Source organism: Lampris incognitus, chromosome 7 (genome assembly GCF_029633865.1).
Source record: "Lampris incognitus isolate fLamInc1 chromosome 7, fLamInc1.hap2, whole genome shotgun sequence".
Classification (NCBI taxonomy): Eukaryota; Metazoa; Chordata; class Actinopteri; order Lampriformes; family Lampridae; genus Lampris; species Lampris incognitus.
In genome coordinates this window covers 27,103,007-27,121,573 of record NC_079217.1, presented here as the reverse complement: position 1 = coordinate 27,121,573, position 18,567 = coordinate 27,103,007, and the positions used below count along the sequence as shown (strand labels likewise).

The following is an 18,567-nucleotide window of genomic DNA, read 5'->3' as shown; positions in this document are numbered from 1 at the left end:
AGAATACATAAAGTTGATTGGAAATCCTGTCAGTTTTGTCATATGACCTACAAACTAGTAGTATATGCCAGACAACATCAGCAAGCAATACTTCAAATATTTGATGAAACTGAAACAAAATAATTCTGTAGCATTCAAGATATAGCATCAATGAAGACGTAAAAAGAAAAAAATACTGCATTTACAATCGTTGGGAGAGATGCTGAACATAGGGGGCAAAAAAACGTATGTAACGTCAGGGGCGAACAACAGAGTGTGCTGAGATCTGAACAACAGCAGCTGGTCTGAGAAGCAGGGCGGGACGCTGCGGTCAGCAAGGGCAATGCTGGTTTGCAAGCAATGGGGATTGAGTTTGCTGCTGCCAGATCTCCTTGTTAGCCTCAGGCAGTTTTTACAAGCAGGGGGAGGAATTTAGTTATGGTAGAAAAACAGAGCCAGTTATGATAAGATTAAGCAACTATTAGATCTAGGGATGATGCTACTGATGGAGATGTCCGTGCCCTGCTTAGGATGTCCATCAAGTACAACAGGTGATAATCCAGGCTGTGAAAATAACATGACAATTCAAAACTAGATGCAATATGTTGGCTTTGTATAACAGTTTTTCTCAGTCACTTGCACACTAAATCTGATTCTATTCGCCAGTTCCCCTGTTTGCACACATGTGGCAAATTTGTTGAGCCTTTTGTGCAAAACTCTAAATACAAAAAAAGAAATCCCTTCATAAAACAGGTTTGCATGATGTGTCAGATGGCACTAGCACTCAATATTTTTTATTTTTTTTGGGGGGGGGGGGATTTTTCCCTCCAATTGTATCCAGCTAATTGCCTCACTCTTCCAAGCTGTCCCGGTCACTGCTCCACCCCCTCTGCTGATCCAGAGAGGGCTGCAGACTACCACGTCTCCTCCGATACATGTGGAGTCGCCAGCCGCTTCTTTTCACCTGACAGTAAGGAGTTTCGCCAGGGGGGGTGTTGCGTGTGGGAGGATTACACTATTCCCTCCAGGTCCCCCTCCCCCCGCCCGAACAGGCGCCCCGACTGACCAGAGGAGGCGCTAGTGCAGCAACCAGGACACATACCCACATCCGGCTAATTGTGTCTGTAGGTACGCCCGAACAAGCTGGAGGTAACATGGGGATTCAAACTGGCGATCCCAGTGTTGGTAGGCAACGGAATAGACCGCTACACCACCTGAATGCCCCTAGCACTCAATACACTTAACACAGCCATCACAACCTGACCTCAGTCAACGCTCACTTCTGCAGGTGTAAATACTAAGCAGCAAAATGGATCACACACATCTATCTGTATCTCCTCTGAGCAAGCCCACAGATGGTTTCGGAAGACAACATGGTGGGGATGTTTTCAATTTATTTTTCTTACTGTATATCCTAATTTTATTTCCTTCTTTTACATTGTTGTTTACTGTGCTGCACTTAGGAATTACTGTATTTTTACAGTACTTTTACAGTTTTTTTTCTTTTTCTTTTACGGTATCTGCACACTTGTGCAACTGAGATTGATTGCAGGAGAATGATGTTGCAAAGTATGTAGAGGTTTTTGTACAGTTCTGATGCATTGCAGTAATTTTTGTTTGTTTGTTTGTAATGTTTTTAATTCGTCTTACCAATGTGTGATGGGTAGTGTGTACCCTCTGTGCACTTGATGGCTTTTGTATGCTATCTGAAGGCAACATCTATTTAGATGAACGTTTGATTTAGATGTTTTTGGGTAGGGTGTTTGATTTTGACCTGTTATGTTTGAGGTTTGTACAGACTAGTGTGTGATTCTGGTTTTTGTGTTTATAGTTTTGAGAAAGTGGTGCATAATTTCAGGAAATGTTGCTTAGCGATTGGGAAAAACTGTATTTGCGATGAGTTGAGGAAAATGCTCCTAACCTTTGAATGTCTAAAAACTGTTTTGCCTTTGCTTGTTGTGCTCTGATCGACTCGAGAGTCAATAAACTGTGATGGACATCACCTCTAGCTTAAGATCTATAAATGATCCTTTGCACGCAGGTCAGATAATTTTGGGCTTTTGATGCAAATGACCTACCCACTGTCATGCATAATGACTGGAACAAGATTCTTACATTAACCTTTTGCATTAGGTTGAGGACCTTTCCCCATGTCCACTAGTCCTTAGTGATACCAAGAGCCTCGGCTTATCATCTCATTTTGTGCTTTGAGTGGCACAAAAATGCGGGATGGGCGAGCCCCTGAACAGCTACGCAGAACTGCAGTGATCTGCAATTCTAATACAGTATGCCTACACTTGGGGCGGGGGCTGTGGTTCGTGGTGTGTGTGTGTGTGTGTGTGTGTGTGTGTGTGTGTGTGTGTGTGTCTGTGTGTGTGTGTCTGTGTGTGTGTGTGTCTGTGTGTCTATAGGGGAGGGGGGAATAGTGAACAAACGCTAATATTTCAAAAATATGACAGCAGAAATAAAATGCATAAAAGTGCATATGTTCTGCATTGTTAATTACATGTTAACTTACATGACTGGCAATAAAGTAAAAAAAAAAAGGTGCATAAAACATAGAGAGAAACAGAGGGATTTTTTTTAATGGGCCCGATAATTTAGAGAAAAAATAAATAAATTAAAAATATGGAATTCCTTTGAAAGGCAAACTAAGAAAATACAGAAATAATATTGTTTGAGGGAATTTCACAGATCTTGGATGCTTTTAACAGTTACATTTGGAAAGATATGCTGAAAAGTGAGGGATGTGTGAGCTTCAGCCTTCAGCATCATCACGGGGGGGGGGGGGTAAAGTATGAACTCACGGAGACAGAAGTGGAGCAGACTCAGCCCCAGCTGTCAGCTGCACCCCTGAAAGCAGAGCCTCATGAAAATTTAAAGCAGAGCATGTAGCCCTAGGAGGGAGATAGTGCTTTTAAAATGGTCAGTAAAACAGATGAAATAAGCGAACAAAAAAGGGATATATGGAAAACGAAAGATGAAAGCAACAATAAAATCAACGCCTGTTGCCATATGTCTGCCTCCACCTCGGGGAGGGAAACCAAAGACAACACATCAACATAATACAGAGAGAGGGACCTCAGGCTGCAGCCAGGAACTCACTGTACAATCAAACTAATTAATCACTTTATAGTAATTACATTGTGCAGTTCCTGATTACATACAGAAGCAAAATGCATTATCTATTCACAAGGGTCTGTGGTTTTTAAAAAGACAGTACAGTATGAGTTGCTAGTGTCCCTGTAACACCAGAGAGAGGGAAAAGAGAATACAACAGTGGAAATGTGGGCTCTGAATATGAAATTAGATTAAACCAGAGAACGATTCTCTGACCTTTATTTCTGCACCCTCTTTGATGGTAAAAGGAACAGAGATACCCCATAAAACCATGGAAGACAAAAAAAGAGAAAGTTATGAACTGACAGAGGACAGAGAGAGAGAGAGAGTGTGTGTGTGTATGTGTGTGTGTGTGTGTTAATGAGCGATGAACATTATCAGCTGTAGATTACTTTTGACACCCTGGATTGCTAACTGTTCATATGGAGAATACAGCAAAACCAAAACAGTAGAGCAAGAAGGGACCAAGAGAAAAAAAGACAAAAGGTAAAACGGTTAAAAGGTAATGGCTACATGTCTGGAAAGGGGAACACACAGATGAGCTGAAAAAGAGGAGGTGTGGGGTTTGTTGACTGACTCGTGTTTTTTTCCCCTCCAAGTTGTCTCATAAAAAGGGGCTGTAAACGGTGATTACTGTCTGACATGTTAATGACATCTGTTATGATTACAGCAGTGCATACACACCGCATCTCAAAATTGGGGGGGGGGGGTCGGCATGAATAAGGCTCTAATGTATAATTTGTATAGTGCATGAATAGGATAAAGAGAGAAGGGGACAGCTGGATAGAGACAGGGTTGTACCATCACACCCCAATATTTTGGCTGCCATTTGTTTCATGTACACACACACACACACACACACACACACATGCTCTCTACAACCACATTTGGCACAACCACAAACTGCTGCTTATCATGCCCTTAGAACACACTTCCCCTTAAAAGCATAGACATTAATAAAGGCTATTGGAGGACTATAAATGATGTGTTTCCTCACATTTCTATCCCAGTGAATAGCAAAAATACATTTGGCAACTATGTGGTATCAAACCACCTGACTGCATGACAAACCGATTCCAAATAAGACTGAAAAGGGGCCAAAACATAACACGTATTGACACTGGTTCCTGTACTTCATGTAGGCTGCATTCATGTTTGACACATGCACATGTCAGTATGTCCAAAACTCATGTTATATTGTGTTGTGTGCTTAGTGTGTAGCCATGCATGTCCATAGCCCATCTCTCTTTTTCTTCTTTCTCTCTCTGTGTGATTGCAAAAGTCTGTGACTGTTTTGTACTTGCACCTGTACTTGTACGTATTTGCTCATGACTTTTTGTTTCTTTGTTCAATGTGTCTGTTCTTGTGGTCAAATGTGTGTGACTATGTGTAAGCCAGTCATGTGGCCTCCTGGCCTTTTATACTAACAACAAACCTAACAACACAAATCAGGCATGCACCCCCCCCCCCCATTAGGGAGGTTTGAGTCACCGTGGCTAGGCGGGCATTTGGTGCACCATTCTGTTGCAATGGATAACAAGGGGATCTCAGTCACAAAGCCAGCCTAACCACAGACAGATTACTGTAGCCTTGGTGGACTTTTTATGCATAGGGTAAAATGAAAACTTGTTGAACAGCAGAAAATAACAACTTTCCCTGAACCAAATGTACTATGCATGCTTCCCAGATAAGCTTCATTACGCACTGTTTGTTCCGTATTCAGTAGTAATTGGCCCAAACTTATTGCTCGCTCAAAATAAAAACAATAATAGGGGCGTCTGGGTGGTGTAGCGGCCTATTCTGTTGCATGGAGGTCGCCGGTTTGAATCCCCGTGTTACCTCTGGCTTGGTCGGGCATCCCTACAGACACAATTGGCCGTGTCTGCAGGTGGGGAGCTGGATGTGGGTGTGTCCTGGTCACTGCACTAGCGCCCCCTCTGATCGGTTGGGGCACCTGTTCAAGGGGGGGGGACTGGGGGAAATAGCGTGATCCTCCCATGTGTTATGTCCCCCTGGTGAAACTCTTCACTGTCAGGTAAAAAGAAGTGGCTGGCGACTCCACATTTATTGGAGGAGGCATTTGGTAGTCTGCAGCCCTCCCCAGATCGGCAGAGGGGGTGGAGCAGCGACGAGGACAGCTCAGAATACTGGGTTAATTGGCCAAGTACAATTGGAAGAAAAATAAAAAAATCAAAAAACAAATAAATAGATAGATAGATTAATAAATAAAAACAATAATTACTGACAGGGTGATTAAAGTACCTATCTACAATGACAAATGTGTCCAAATTTGGAGTCTCGGTGATCATTTCAAACCAGACTTGGCACCGAGATTAACGCTAGCATAAGTATAGTAGGTTTTCTACCAAACTGCGCTGAGATGATGCATTTCACCGTCGACATGGCTGTTGCAGACTATGCTGATGGACTTGAATGCAGTGTATGTGTTTCACGTTTTAAGAGTGTTCCTGAAATAACTTGGTAGACTTGTTTTCCTTTGCAATGTGACACAAACGTAAGTGATACCAAACCAAGCAAGGAAAACATTCCCATCAAAAGCAGAAACCAACTTCAGTTTTGCTTGTAAGCATTCTCGACATCAGAAATAAACCAAGAGCTTTCAAGTGTACACAAGTATTTCCCAGAAAAATCAATCGGTTCATCTTGACACAGCTTGTAGGAAACAGGCAATGTAAATACAATGGCCTTCCCTGGAAGACGTTCTTGAAAGAACAAGCAAAGAATGTAAGTGGTGTCACACTCACAGTGTTGTGTTACACATAAATGAAGTCATGAGACTTGGGTGTGTCTAAGGGCAGCCCTGAAATGAGAGAAACACCTTTGATTTCATTGAATTCTAAGTAAGTTTTGAATCAGTCACAAGGCTGATTCAGTGTGTGTGTGTGTGTGTGTGTGTGTGTGTGTGTGTGTGTGTGTGTGCCCTTTTTCACGTGCATGTGGGAAGTCCCTTTTTACGCTTGATAATCCAACACTGTCGACTGCTGCATGTGCCAACGTTTCCTTAACCCAGTAAACCATGTGTTGATGGGCGGTCAGAGATTCTCCACGCTCACTTCAGACCACTTCAGACCACTGCAATCCCCGTAATCGCTATGGCTATATCCTGTAATCTAACATAAAATCCTTATGGGATATTTCTGACTTAGTTTGGGGGGGAAAAAAAATCATAGCTCTTAAGAACAAAATTGTAGGTCAGTTTAAACCCAGACTTAGGCTCAACAAAAATCTTGACCCTATTAGTTCAAAATCAGGACATCTTCTTTAGTCAAATATGGTAACTGTGTCTGTGTTGTCCACAATGAAAGTCTAATCTTGAAGACATAAAAGTGAGCATTTATCCTATGATGAAGCCTGTCTATGTAGGGCTTGCACAGTGATCCCATTTAGCTCAACATCAGCTGTTTCCACTGTCTTCCATTGCAGCTAAAGCTTCCTTGACCAAAGGGCACCATGGTTCCTCTGTCATCTGGGTTAACATATGGGTGTCATAGACTGAACGTGTGCACAAACATGTTTATTTTTATATGTGGTGCCTATGGAGTCAGGGGGGACACATTGTCAACATTACACACTGCCAGACCCCTTACATCAGCCGGTCTCATGTTAACACCAGCCGGGGCCTTCTGACTTCACTCAGGCCCGGCTAAATGTGGAACAGTGACCTCAAGGCGACACCTTGAGATGATGAAGGAGCTGCTGCAGAAGGGCTTCCGACTGGTCTAACTGAATTATAGGTGATCTGGCTCTGCTTAACTTTGTGTTAGATTGAATTAACTTTACTGTCCTATGATTGTGGGTACCTCAACAATGAAGCTTAGATTTCATAAAGACAAAGTATGCACATGGGCAAGCAAGAAAGAAAAAAGAAAGATATCTGTGGGTGGCTTTTGAAGGCTTATACACTCACTGGCCACTTTATTAGGTACACCTTGCTAGTACCGGGTTGGACCCCCTTTTGCCTTCAGAACTGCCTTAATCCTTCGTGGCATAGATTCAACAAGGTACTGGAAACATTCCTCAGAGAGTTTGGTCCATATTGACATGATAGTATCACGCAGCTGCTGCAGATTTGTCGGCTGCACATCCATGATGCGAATCTCCCGGTCCACCACATCCCAAAGATGCTCTATTGGATTGAGATCTGGTGACTGTGGAGGCCATTTGAGTACAGTGAACTCTTTGTCATGTTCAAGAAACCAGTCTGAGATGATTCGAGCTTTATGACATGGCGCGTTATCCTGCTGGAAGTAGCCATCAGAAGATGGGAACACTGTGGTCATAAAGGGATGGACATGGTCAGCAACAATACTCAGGTAGGCTGTGGCATTGACACGATGATCAATTGGTACTAAGGGGCCCAAAGTGTGCCAAGAAAATATCCCCCACACCATTACACCACCACCAGCCTGAACCGTTGATACAAGGCAAGATGGATCCATTCTTTCATGTTGTTGACGCCAAATTCTGACCCTACCATCCGAATGTCGCAGCAGAAATCGAGACTCATCAGACCAGGCAACGTTTTTCCAATCTTCTATTGTCCAATTTTGGTGAGCCTGTGCGAATTGTAGCCTCAGTTTCCTGTTCTTAGCTGACAGGAGTGGCACCCGGTGTGGTCTTCTGCTGCTGTAGTCCATCTGCCTCAAGGTTCGACGTGTTGTGCGTTCAGAGATGCTCTTCTGCATACCTCGTGGTTATTTGAGTTACTGTTGCCTTTCTATCAGCTCGAACCAGTCCGGCCATTCTCCTCTGACCTCTGGCATCAACAAGGCATTTTCGCCCACAGAACTGCCGCTCACTGGATATTTTCTCTTTTTCGGACCATTCTCTGTAAACCCTAGAGATGGTTGTGCGTGAAAATCCCAGTAGATCAGCAGTTTCTGAAATACTCAGACCAGCCCGTCTGGCACCAACAACCATGCCACGTTCAAAGTCACTTAAATCACCTTTCTTCCCCATTCTGATGCTCGGTTTGAACTGCAGCAGATCGTCTTGACCATGTCTACATGCCTAAATGCATTGAGTTGCTGCCATGTGATTGGCTGATTAGAAATTTGCGTTAACGAGCAGTTGGACAGGTGTGCCTAATAAAGTGGCCAGTGAGTGTATGATTGCCCCATTGGACTGTGTTAAAGCCCAGTGAGAAGATTCAGCAGGGGTACATTTCTCAATAATGAAGTGATCTGCAAAGATTTTCTCTGCACGATTCTAAATGACATCCACTGACATTTTAATATGGTCTGGTTTAAAAAACAAAATTAACCTTCCCTTTTACGATATGTAAAAAAAACCCAAAAAACACAACAACAAAATGAAACGTGTTTTCTTCAGCATACCCAGTGGACGATTTAAATGGACCGGTACCGGCAACACGTGCATTCTATAACTTGATAGTCCCCTCAGAAAGAGACCATTCTAGCTCATCGTCCAAAAATGTGAAGAGGGAAACACAATCATATGCAATGCAATGCAATGCACAATCTAATTTCACAACACCCTGTGTCTTTTGGATTTCTGTCATATAAGTGATGAAATCCATGCATACATGTAGCTTTTCAACCAGGTCTCACTGATGCTCTAGTTTATGAAGGCCTCTTTCAAGAGTGAATCTAACTTAGCGCTTTAGCGGACCAATGAACAATAGGCCCCATTGATGGCTGCTTAATAAAACCTATGCTCTTCTCTTTCACCACACAAAAGTGTCGCACCAAAGCCTCTAGGCATTAACTTTACAACTGCTGGTTATGGACTCAGCCTCTTCTCATGTATCTGTATGTCTGACATCCAGCTGAGGCAAAATGGAGCAGCCATTGACGGATGTTGTAAGTACACGGAGCAGAGCAGCACTATAGTAAGACTGACCGCTGTTATCATCTTTAAAATAATAAAAAAAAACCTCCAAATCCAAACTTACTTTTTTATCTGGGACAGCGTGCTCTCTAGAAATAGTACACATGCCATGGCTCATCGTTTTTAATTAAATTAAAAATGGAAAAAAAGCAAAAAGCAATTCTAGGTAGCTTCAGAAAAAGACAGAAATAGAGAGAGGACTAAACCTGCACAATCTGAAGTTTAAAAGGACACACACAAAGGCGCAGCATTATCTAGCATCCATAAAGCTTGGCTCCAGTTTTATAAACAGGTAAAGATGGAGAGAGTGTGCACAGCAAAGCGGTAAAAGCCGGCCAACCCCCTCACCGGCCTCTTGAGACTGTCTGCCCTTCCAATTGCCCGCCCGCCTCCTCGCCGGCTCACCAGTCCCCCCATGGCTTCTCCTCTTCCACAGTCCCAGTGACCTACAGTATGACTGGGCGACCTTACCTTTTTGTCCCTTTTCCATAGCTTTAGACAGCAGAAGCTCCAGAAAAACAAGTCTCCCACCATGTCAGCGAGAGCCGGCTTCGTTCTGCGCTGCTCTAGTTCATTCTACTGAGGCGATCCCGCTGTCACAACAAAACACAGGCAGCAGCCAAACCACAGAGACACAGAGAGAGATGCAGCGAGGAGGGGAAGAGAGGGAGGCGGGGAGGATGGTGTGTGCGTGTGTGTGAAAGAGAGAGAGAGAGCCAGTGAGCGAGCGCGAGGGAGTGAGAGTATGAGCGCAGCCCACGCCTTTGCGCTGAGCTCATCTCTGAAACGATGTTACTCCTCTGCTCTCCCCCCCTCCCATCCCTCTCGCTCGCTCGCTCCTTTTTACTATGACCTCATCGTTTCCTGTTTGGCCCGGCCCACCCCATGCACATGCGCCTGCCGGCTGTTTGTATCTTTCTGATGTCTTCAGAAACCCCCCGCCTCCTCCTTCTGATCCTACCCCACTCCTGCTACGCAACCCCCCCCCCCACCACCACCACCAACAACCAAAACCTCCCCAAGCAAGTACAGTTATTGCTGACTGAAAATCACATTTAGTGGTGGGAAATGTTTAAACATGAAAAACAACAAAGAAAGAGAAAGAGAGAAAGAAAATGGACCAGCAAATCTCTAGCTCTGACACAACCGGGATATCTAACATTTTTCTTTTCATGGTGGCAACCTGTAACAGAGGGGTCACCACCGCTGACAACACTGCTAGTTAAAAGTGGTCAATACATTTAGAGATTATTGCAATATTAACCGATACCAAAAGCAGGAGAAACCATGAATTTATTCAAATCCTTTCGAACCCGTAAGTCACACAAATTCACTAATATCGTGTCTGATGGTATAATATAAAATGCACTGCACTGGAATATATGGGCTAGAATCAAACGTGTGCTAATTTTAACTGTAATTAACACTCATCCTAGTATGTGTGTGTGTGTGTGTGTGTGTGTGTGTGTGTGTGTGAGAGAGAGAGTGCGTGTGCATGTGTTAGAGCTTGGCAGTAATACAATATTATATTTATCACCTTTCAATGGTATTGTATTGGTATGAAATTTGGATGTTGTCATATTGTGATACACAATTTTATTGTGTAAATTATTCACAATGATAACTTTTACCAACAACTTCTGAAAATATTTGAGGAAGGATTAAATGAAAAATAGTCTTGTCTGAGTGTGTCCGTTTTGGGAACCTCAGAATTGCACTTCTGCTCTTCGCAGATGATGTGGTTTTGTTGGCTTCATCAGAACGCAACCTCCAGCACGCACTGGGGCAGTTTGCAGCTAAGTGTGAAATGGCTGGGATGAGAGTCAGCGCCTCCAAGTCGGAGGCCATGGTTCTCTACCGAAAAATGGTGGCTTGCTCCCTCCGGGTTGGGGATGAGTTGTTGCCTCAAGTGAAGGAGTTCAAGTATCTCGGGGTCTTGTTCATGAGTGAGGGTAGGATGGAACGGGAGATTGACAGGTGGATTGGTGCAGCATCAGCAGTAATGCGGACGTTGTACCAAACCATTGTGGTGAAGAGGGAGCTGAGCTGGAAGGCAAAGCTCTCAGTTTACCAGTCCATCTTCGTTCCAACCCTCATCTATGGTCATGAGGTTTGGGTAGTGACCGAAAGGGTGAGATCGCGGATACAAGCGGCTGAAATGAGTTTCTTCCGTAGGGTGTCTGGGCTCAGCCTTAGAGATAGGGTGAGGAGTTCGGACATCCGACGGGAGCTCGGGGGAAGAGCAGCTGCTCCTTCATGTCGAAAGGAGCTAGTTGAGTTGGTTTGGGCATCTGATTAGGATGCCTCCTGGGTGTCTTCCTTTGGAGGTTTACAGGGCATGGCCAACTGAGAGGAGACCCTGGGGTAGACCCAGAACTCGCTGGAGGGATTACATGTCAAATCTGGCCTGGGAATGCCTTGGGATCCCCAGGAGGAGCTGGAGGGCGTTGCTGGGGAGAGGGACGGCTGGAGTGCTCTACTTAGCTTGCTGCCACTGCGACCCTACCCTGGAGAAGCGGCTGATGATGAATGAATGAATGAATGAATAGTCTTGCTTTGATTTAATACTTATATTATGCTTTGCATCACCAAACAGTGTAATTTGGTGAACCTCAATTGGTTTCTTCAATATAGTATTTTTGCATATGTAAGCAAATATCATGTAATATATCATGCAATATATTGAGACCATGTAAAATGCCATATCAGAATCAGAAACACTGTCATTTCATTTCATGCACTAGTGCACATGCCCAGCCCACAGCAGTGCAACACAAAGACAAAAACACATATCCAAAAACTACAGGAACTACAAGAACACATATATCCAAACTAACATTTGCATCTAAACAAAAAAAAAAAAAAACCCTGTCCAGGAGAACGAACGCTAGCCAGGATGACTGTCGGAACTGCTGGTGTGCATGGGCTAGCAGTTAGGTTAGCCTGCCCCATCTCCGCATCCTGTCAGACTGCCCTCCGTGTTATCTCTTCGGGCACAGGTCCAGGCAGGGCCGTGGTCCCTGGGCCCAAAGCACGCAGCTGACCAAGCTCTTCCAGCTGATCCAAACTTAGATGCAGACGTGGATGAAGACATTGCATGGATGGTATGGGGTGAGGCTGCTGCAAATGGGAATTTGTGCCGCCATCTTCCCACACCAGAAGCGGAAGACCAATATGACCAACATGATAAAAATATTTTCTGTTGGCCTGCACTAGTGTGTATGTGTGTGTGTGTGTGTGTGTGTGTGTGTGTGTGTGTGTGTGTGTATCAGCATACTTCTGTGCATGACACGTGTTTGCCATCTTCAGCATTTGCTACCAACCAGTTTTTCAGACGGGCCCTTCTCTCCTTCCAACCTTCCTCATTTTCTTCCGGTTATTCCTCTCCTCTCTTGCCATCTGTCTTTCTATTGTCCTTTTTTGTTGTTGCTTGGTTCACGTTTCTAGTGTCTGTCTAGTGTCACTCTACCAGCCCAGTGTTGTGGGCCATCAGAGCGGGTAGATATTAATAGTCCTCAGAAGGGGGCTAACCAGTCCCCAGATGGAGCCAGCTGGCAGGAGACAACTGACTGATCCAGGAGGTCTGAGTCCTGGCATAATGGGAGACGACTATGGAGAGAATACACTGTCTTTAATACAAGAGTACAAAAACAAGGTTTAGCGGCGCAAAAAACATCAATCATGATTTTACACAAAATGTAAAAAACTGTCTACAAAATGTATTTGACTCTTATGACAACAGGGACATTATAGGGGGGAGGCAAGATGCCTGCAGAAATTATAACGCCTTCCTGTCCTTATAATGTGAGCATGAAGAAGAGCAGTTATGTGTTTTTGGGAGTTAATAGGTAAAAAAGTCAGGATTTGTCATCAGATTAAAATTCCTGCTGAATAGACGTTGAAATAATCTGCAGACTCTAAAACAAAACCAGTTTTTCTTCTTAAGGTAGCCTATTTATCATTAAATTATCATGCTAGTGAGCCTATTACAGACAACTTCCAAATAAGCTGAGTCCTTCTGACAACAGTTTTTATTTCAATGAAATAGCACTGAAACAAAGAACATGAGACGACTGCAGCCAACAGTGGCAGAGATTCCTGATGAGAGTTCTTGCAAAGGGGAACATGAATCCTGATGGGGAGTGAAATCTGATATGACAACTGAGGTATTTCTAGTGCATTTCTAGCATGCGGCTTTTACAAATTTGAGAGATTTGAGAGGCAAGCAGAGAACTGAGAAATAAGTGCAAGTGTATAGAAGAAGTGAGAGTGCAGTTCTTGTTTCTACATCCTTTTTACATTGTATGTTGTGAACAGCCATTATTGTTGCTTTGCTCTGTTCAATCTTGTTTTTGCACTTTCCTATTAAAGACAGTATATTCACGCCACAGTGACCATGTGATAAAATCCAGAGGTAATAGCAAAAAAAAAAAAAGGTTAGCAAGTGAGTCGGAAAGTGGCCTCTAAATCCAGTGATGGAGTTTAAACCAGATTCTGAAAGCCCAACCCTATATGAAACAAGACTAGGTCAAAACCTAGTAGGCTATATGGCTGGACAGTGTCTGGTCAACGTTTGAAATTGTAGCCAATTTGTTACAGGGAGAATCACTGGCAGTCAGTGATGGCTGATGGTGATATTGGGTGGGTGGGCTAACAAATGCATTATATGGGCGTCCGGTTGGCGTGGCCGTCTATTCCACTGCCTACCAACTTGGGGATCGGCGGTTCAAGTCCACTGTGGTACCTCCGGCTTGCTTGGACATCCCCACAGACACAATTGGCCATGTCTGCGGCTGGGAAGCCAGGTGTGGGTATGTGTCCTGGTCGCTGCACTATCGCCTCCTCTGGTCAGTCAGGGCGTCTGTTCGGGGGGGGGGAGAGAACTGGGGGGAATAGCGTGATCCTCCCACACGCTACATCCCCCTGGTAAAACTCCTCACCATCAGGTGAAAAGAAGCGGCTAGCAACTCCACATGTATTGGAGGAGGCATGTGGTAGTCTGCAGCCCTCCCCGGATGAGCAGAGCGGGTGGAGCAGTGACTGGACGGCTCAGAAGAGTGGGGTAATTGGCCGATACAACTGGGGAGAAAAAGAGGGAAAAATCCAACCCCCCCCCCCAAAAAACACCAAAAAACCCCCACAAACAAATGCATTATACCCATCAATAGTTCACGTTGCAGCAACAGCAGCATCACATCCGAGATAACAAGTTACAGCAATGACCCTATACACCTTATTATATATAGCAACTGCTCATCAACAACATTATAGAGAAGTATCCATAAGAATGGCCTGATGCCAAAAAACTCTCTCTGCATCTGTATCTGTCTGTTGGACCAGAGCAAATGGACTATAGTTGTGAAAATGCCCTCAGTCACGGACATTCGTGTCTGTAGGGCTGTATTGTGAAGAGTAAATAAAATGATAAATGGACTGCATTTATATAGCGCTTCTCTAGTCTACCCACCACTCAAAGTGCTTTACAGTGTATGCCTCACATTCACCCAGTCACACACACATACACTGATGGTGGAGGTTGCCATGCAAGATGCCAACCTGTTCATCAAGAGCAGCTTGGGGTTCAGTGTCTTGCTCAAGGACACTTCGACACGTTCTCTGGAGGAGCCGGGGATTGAACTAGTGACCTACCGATTACTAGACGACCCATTCTACCTCCTGAGCCATGCTGCCCTAGAGTAAAGCAATTACAGTATGGATATACCACACACATACACACACACACACACACACACACACACACACACACACACACACACACACACACATTTGCTCTCCTCAGAAACTGATGTCTGGCCTTTTTTTGTTGATAATGAGATCATCAACATCTTGCAGTGTTATCTGAAATCTCCATGGACACAAATAGAAATATTACAGGATATGGGCAGCTGCAGTGTCCATAAACTGTTTCACAACCCTCAGTCAAGGTTTATCTATGATGCCTTTGTGGCAAAACAAGGCATTAGCAGAAATCAGTCTTGGCACGCTCCCACCCCAACAATGTGTCACCTCACACCCATAGGGGAAAAACGTAACAGAGCTTAAGTGGGACTCTCCAGTGTTTTGGTCGCCTCTCCTCTCAGTCTCATAACAAATCTGAAAAAAAGTCAATTTCTCAATATCTTATGAAATTCCAAAAGAAACATACGTATATCTCATTCATAGGCATCACATTCAGACAAGACAGCACTTGTGTATCTGAGTCTAAACATGCCATCTGTGGCAGCTAGATAGCCCGCTGATACTACCTGAATTCACTGTAATGCATCAGGAATACAACTTGGCAAACGAGATCTGAATAGTGTGTCTAGTGTTCAAAACAGCATAATATCAATTGGGGAAAACTGGAATTTACTGGTGCTCTTGTTTATTGCAATATCTGTGTACTGATGGGAAAGCTTGTACTGTCCCCTAATGTCAGTTTTAGTTTACTTCTGCTTTCACTTAGTAGCTACTTGTTTATCAGGTCTTGTAACCTACCCTTTGCTGTGCTTACCCTTTGCAAAGATTTTGAAGGTAATCACAGGATTACAAAAGATTATGAGTGCGTATTGATTTCTTGACCATCAATGGACTCCTCAGGAGGTGGAAAGGCACGTTACTTACTTTTTGTGCTGCTGTAGTGCATTTCTGCGTACTGATTGATTTCCCCTCCCCTACAGCACAGGTGGACACAAAGCTGCGACCATCAGCATTCTCAGCTCCGAGCGCTTAAAGAGGCTGTAAAACTTTCAATTACATTTTTGGGGCCGAAAACATTTTGGTGTTTCCATAGGATGGTGAAAATGATTGACCTGCTGATAAATTTAATAAAAAAGACCCTACACAATGAAGACAGACACGAAAGACAGACAGACAGACATGCTGCAGAGGTCCTGTGCCGGATCTGAAAACAGGCCCGATCCCACATGGTGCACACTTGTCTAACCAAGACACCAGGACATTTCTTAACATTTTCAGCATTTCGATCAGTGCTTAACAGAACAGCTGACTCTGAATCTGAAGTGAGAGTGGAGGCATTACTAAAAAGTCATCAGTCAAAGGGAAGGAGGGATGTTGGGAGTGAGGGAGGGATGACAGGAATGAGAACTCAGTTACACCAGTTGGCTCAGCGTCCAGCACATAAATCAACATTAGTAAGTATTTCTGGCGAATGCATAGGGTACTAGTATCCTATCAGGGGGTGTTCAAGGTATTTGTACTATCAATTCTGAGAAGAAATTAGGCTGTTTTGGCTTTTTATCCAATTAATACAATTTTAATGGTTATGACTTACGGTAGTCTGAATGCAACATACTACATATTTGTCAACATCGATATGTTTGCAATCTTACACTATGCAATCTGTAAAGTCTAAAAAAGAAAGACAGGTTTTTAAAAAAAAAATAATATGAAAAGAGCCCTGCAACACAATGCGCCAAGTATTTGTGTACGGCATTACACCGGAGTGATGAAATGCCATTAAAAGCAAAGGTATAAGAAATCTAACCGTGAGACGGCCTCTCGCTATTTCTCACACACTGTTTTGATTGTCCTCTCTGACTTACTTTATCAATTCACTATTTCAGTCTGCAGATTGTGACTCACCATGACACCATCACGGGCTGAAGTGGGGTGCTTACACTGTGAAGAAGCTAAAAAGCCAAAGCCTGGGCTCGTTCATCGGTTCATCATGATGACGATAAGGCTGGCAAAAGCAAAAGGTGTGTTGTTCTGCTGAACCGGGCATGAGTCACAGCAACTATGTGGGATTAGACTTTGCCATGTCTCTCCTGAGTGTGTCGGGCTTATACAGTTCGCTTAGTTTGGTCTGCCTGTCTGCCTTGAAATACAGTGAGTCTGACCATCTTGGCAATGTACCGTGCAGAGACAGTCAATCAGTTTATTTGCACCATAAGGGGAAGTGGATTGATAAACAGGAGGAGCAGAGAGGTAAAGGAGATTGGATGTAGCCGCCTTTCCCCCTAATTCACTTCAGGGACTCTTATAGGCCTCTGTGCTCGGCTGTCTCATTACTGAAATTGCACTAGACAGGGCAAGAGGTACAGAGTGTAAATGACAAAAATCAGTCGGACTGACATGCATGGATGTGCATGTGGACACGGCACACTGCCTCACAGACCAAAGGGGTCATAAGTAAATGGATACAGCACGCTCCAAACAAAAGAGCTGTTTGAACTATTGGATAATGTCAGAAAGGATCAGGGGGTCTGTGTCCAAAGTTTTTCACTTTCTGAAAGTGACCTTCCCAAGTCTACGTCCACTGTCCTCAGAGACTGGCCTCAGAGATTGTACTTATGTGTGAAAAAAATTTCTGTTCATTCTTCACAAAACTACTTCCACCACCATGGTGACTGCTCACCACTCACCATGAAGTGAAAAACTGCATTTGACTCTTCGTGTCACAATTACAAAGACTTCCCGGTTATAATCCCACCTCTCTCCCACCCCCCCTCCTTTTTTATTTATTTTTTTATTTTGATATACTCTGTTGATCCCCATAGGGAAATTATGCTCTGCATTTAACCCATCATAGCTGTGCAGCTAGGAGCAGTGGGCAGCTGCAGCGCCCGGGGACCAACTCCAGTTCTTCTTTCCATCGTCTCAGTCCAGGGGCACAGACAGGAGTATTAACCCTAACATGCATGTCTTTTTGATGGTGCGCCAGTATTGGTTGTGGTTGCTATAGTTACCAAGCCTCCCTTCCGGTCTGCCTGCATTGCAGGCTCGGTTGTTCTTCCTGTTTCAACTAAATGGCTGCTGCCGCACGTTTCCATCTGCGTTGTGTGATTCATTGATGTCGTCTCTCATTACTGGCAGCGCTTACCAGACTTACGTCCCAAGGACTGATATTTACCGAACTAATCGCGGTAGCCCTTCCAGGGGAATCACAGGGTAGTTACGTCTACCACAGACGCAGCTGGGCTAGCTCAGACACGGTTGTGCTAGCTAAGTGGGCAGCATGGCGACACACGGAGCACCGAAGCAGTGGTGTTTAACAAAGACCCGAGACGGTGAACTCTTTTGAGAACTGGCGTCAGAACCTGCTTTAAATACTGTCGCTCGACGCCGGGTTTGCCCCCTTCCTGCTCGATGGCGTGGAGTGGGAGAAGAAGTCTAAAACGTCCCCTGTCCGGGGATTCACAGATGACGGTGAAGATATTCCCGCGCCCCGATGTCGCATTAAAGAACAGAAGGTAGCCATGTTAGAGCTAATGTTGGGACAGATAGCCAATTATTGTCCTGTAATCTCTCGTCATAGCATAGTCAGGAACTCCACATCTATTGACAGCATATGGCAAGCTATTCGTCTACATTATGGCTTTCAGTGCACCGGGGCTGTGTCTGAACTCCCCAAGTCAAAGCAATCCATCCCTGTCTGGACAAGGAGGTCATGTCCCCTTTGTAAATGTGCCGACAGGCCTGATAATCATTTCCTCAGCAAATGTTCCTTTCTGCCCCCCCAAGATAAAATGTACATGGCAAAGTCACGCCAGGTTTTGGGAGAGCAGGTGGAGACTGATGATGAGGTAGAGGAGTGCGTTAGTGGGGAGCCAGCGCCATCTAGTGGTGTGAAAC

The 18,567-nt window shown here is 44.3% G+C and overlaps 1 protein-coding gene across 2 annotated transcripts in view; it reads right to left on the bottom strand.

Moving 5' to 3' along the window:
- The window catches only part of limk1a (LIM domain kinase 1a), a 67,888-nt gene that overhangs the window by 15,735 nt on the left and 33,586 nt on the right, over window positions 1–18,567 (bottom strand). Inside the window, exon 1 of one of the 2 annotated variants that reach the window (XM_056283169.1) lies at window positions 9,442–9,539. The exons of the other annotated variant lie outside the window; for it this stretch is intronic. Within the exon in view, the coding sequence (XP_056139144.1) occupies window positions 9,442–9,504 (63 nt within the window). The 5' untranslated portion in view covers window positions 9,505–9,539. Of the gene's footprint in view, window positions 1–9,441; window positions 9,540–18,567 lie in introns of those variants that run through there. 2 annotated transcript variants of the gene reach the window in all.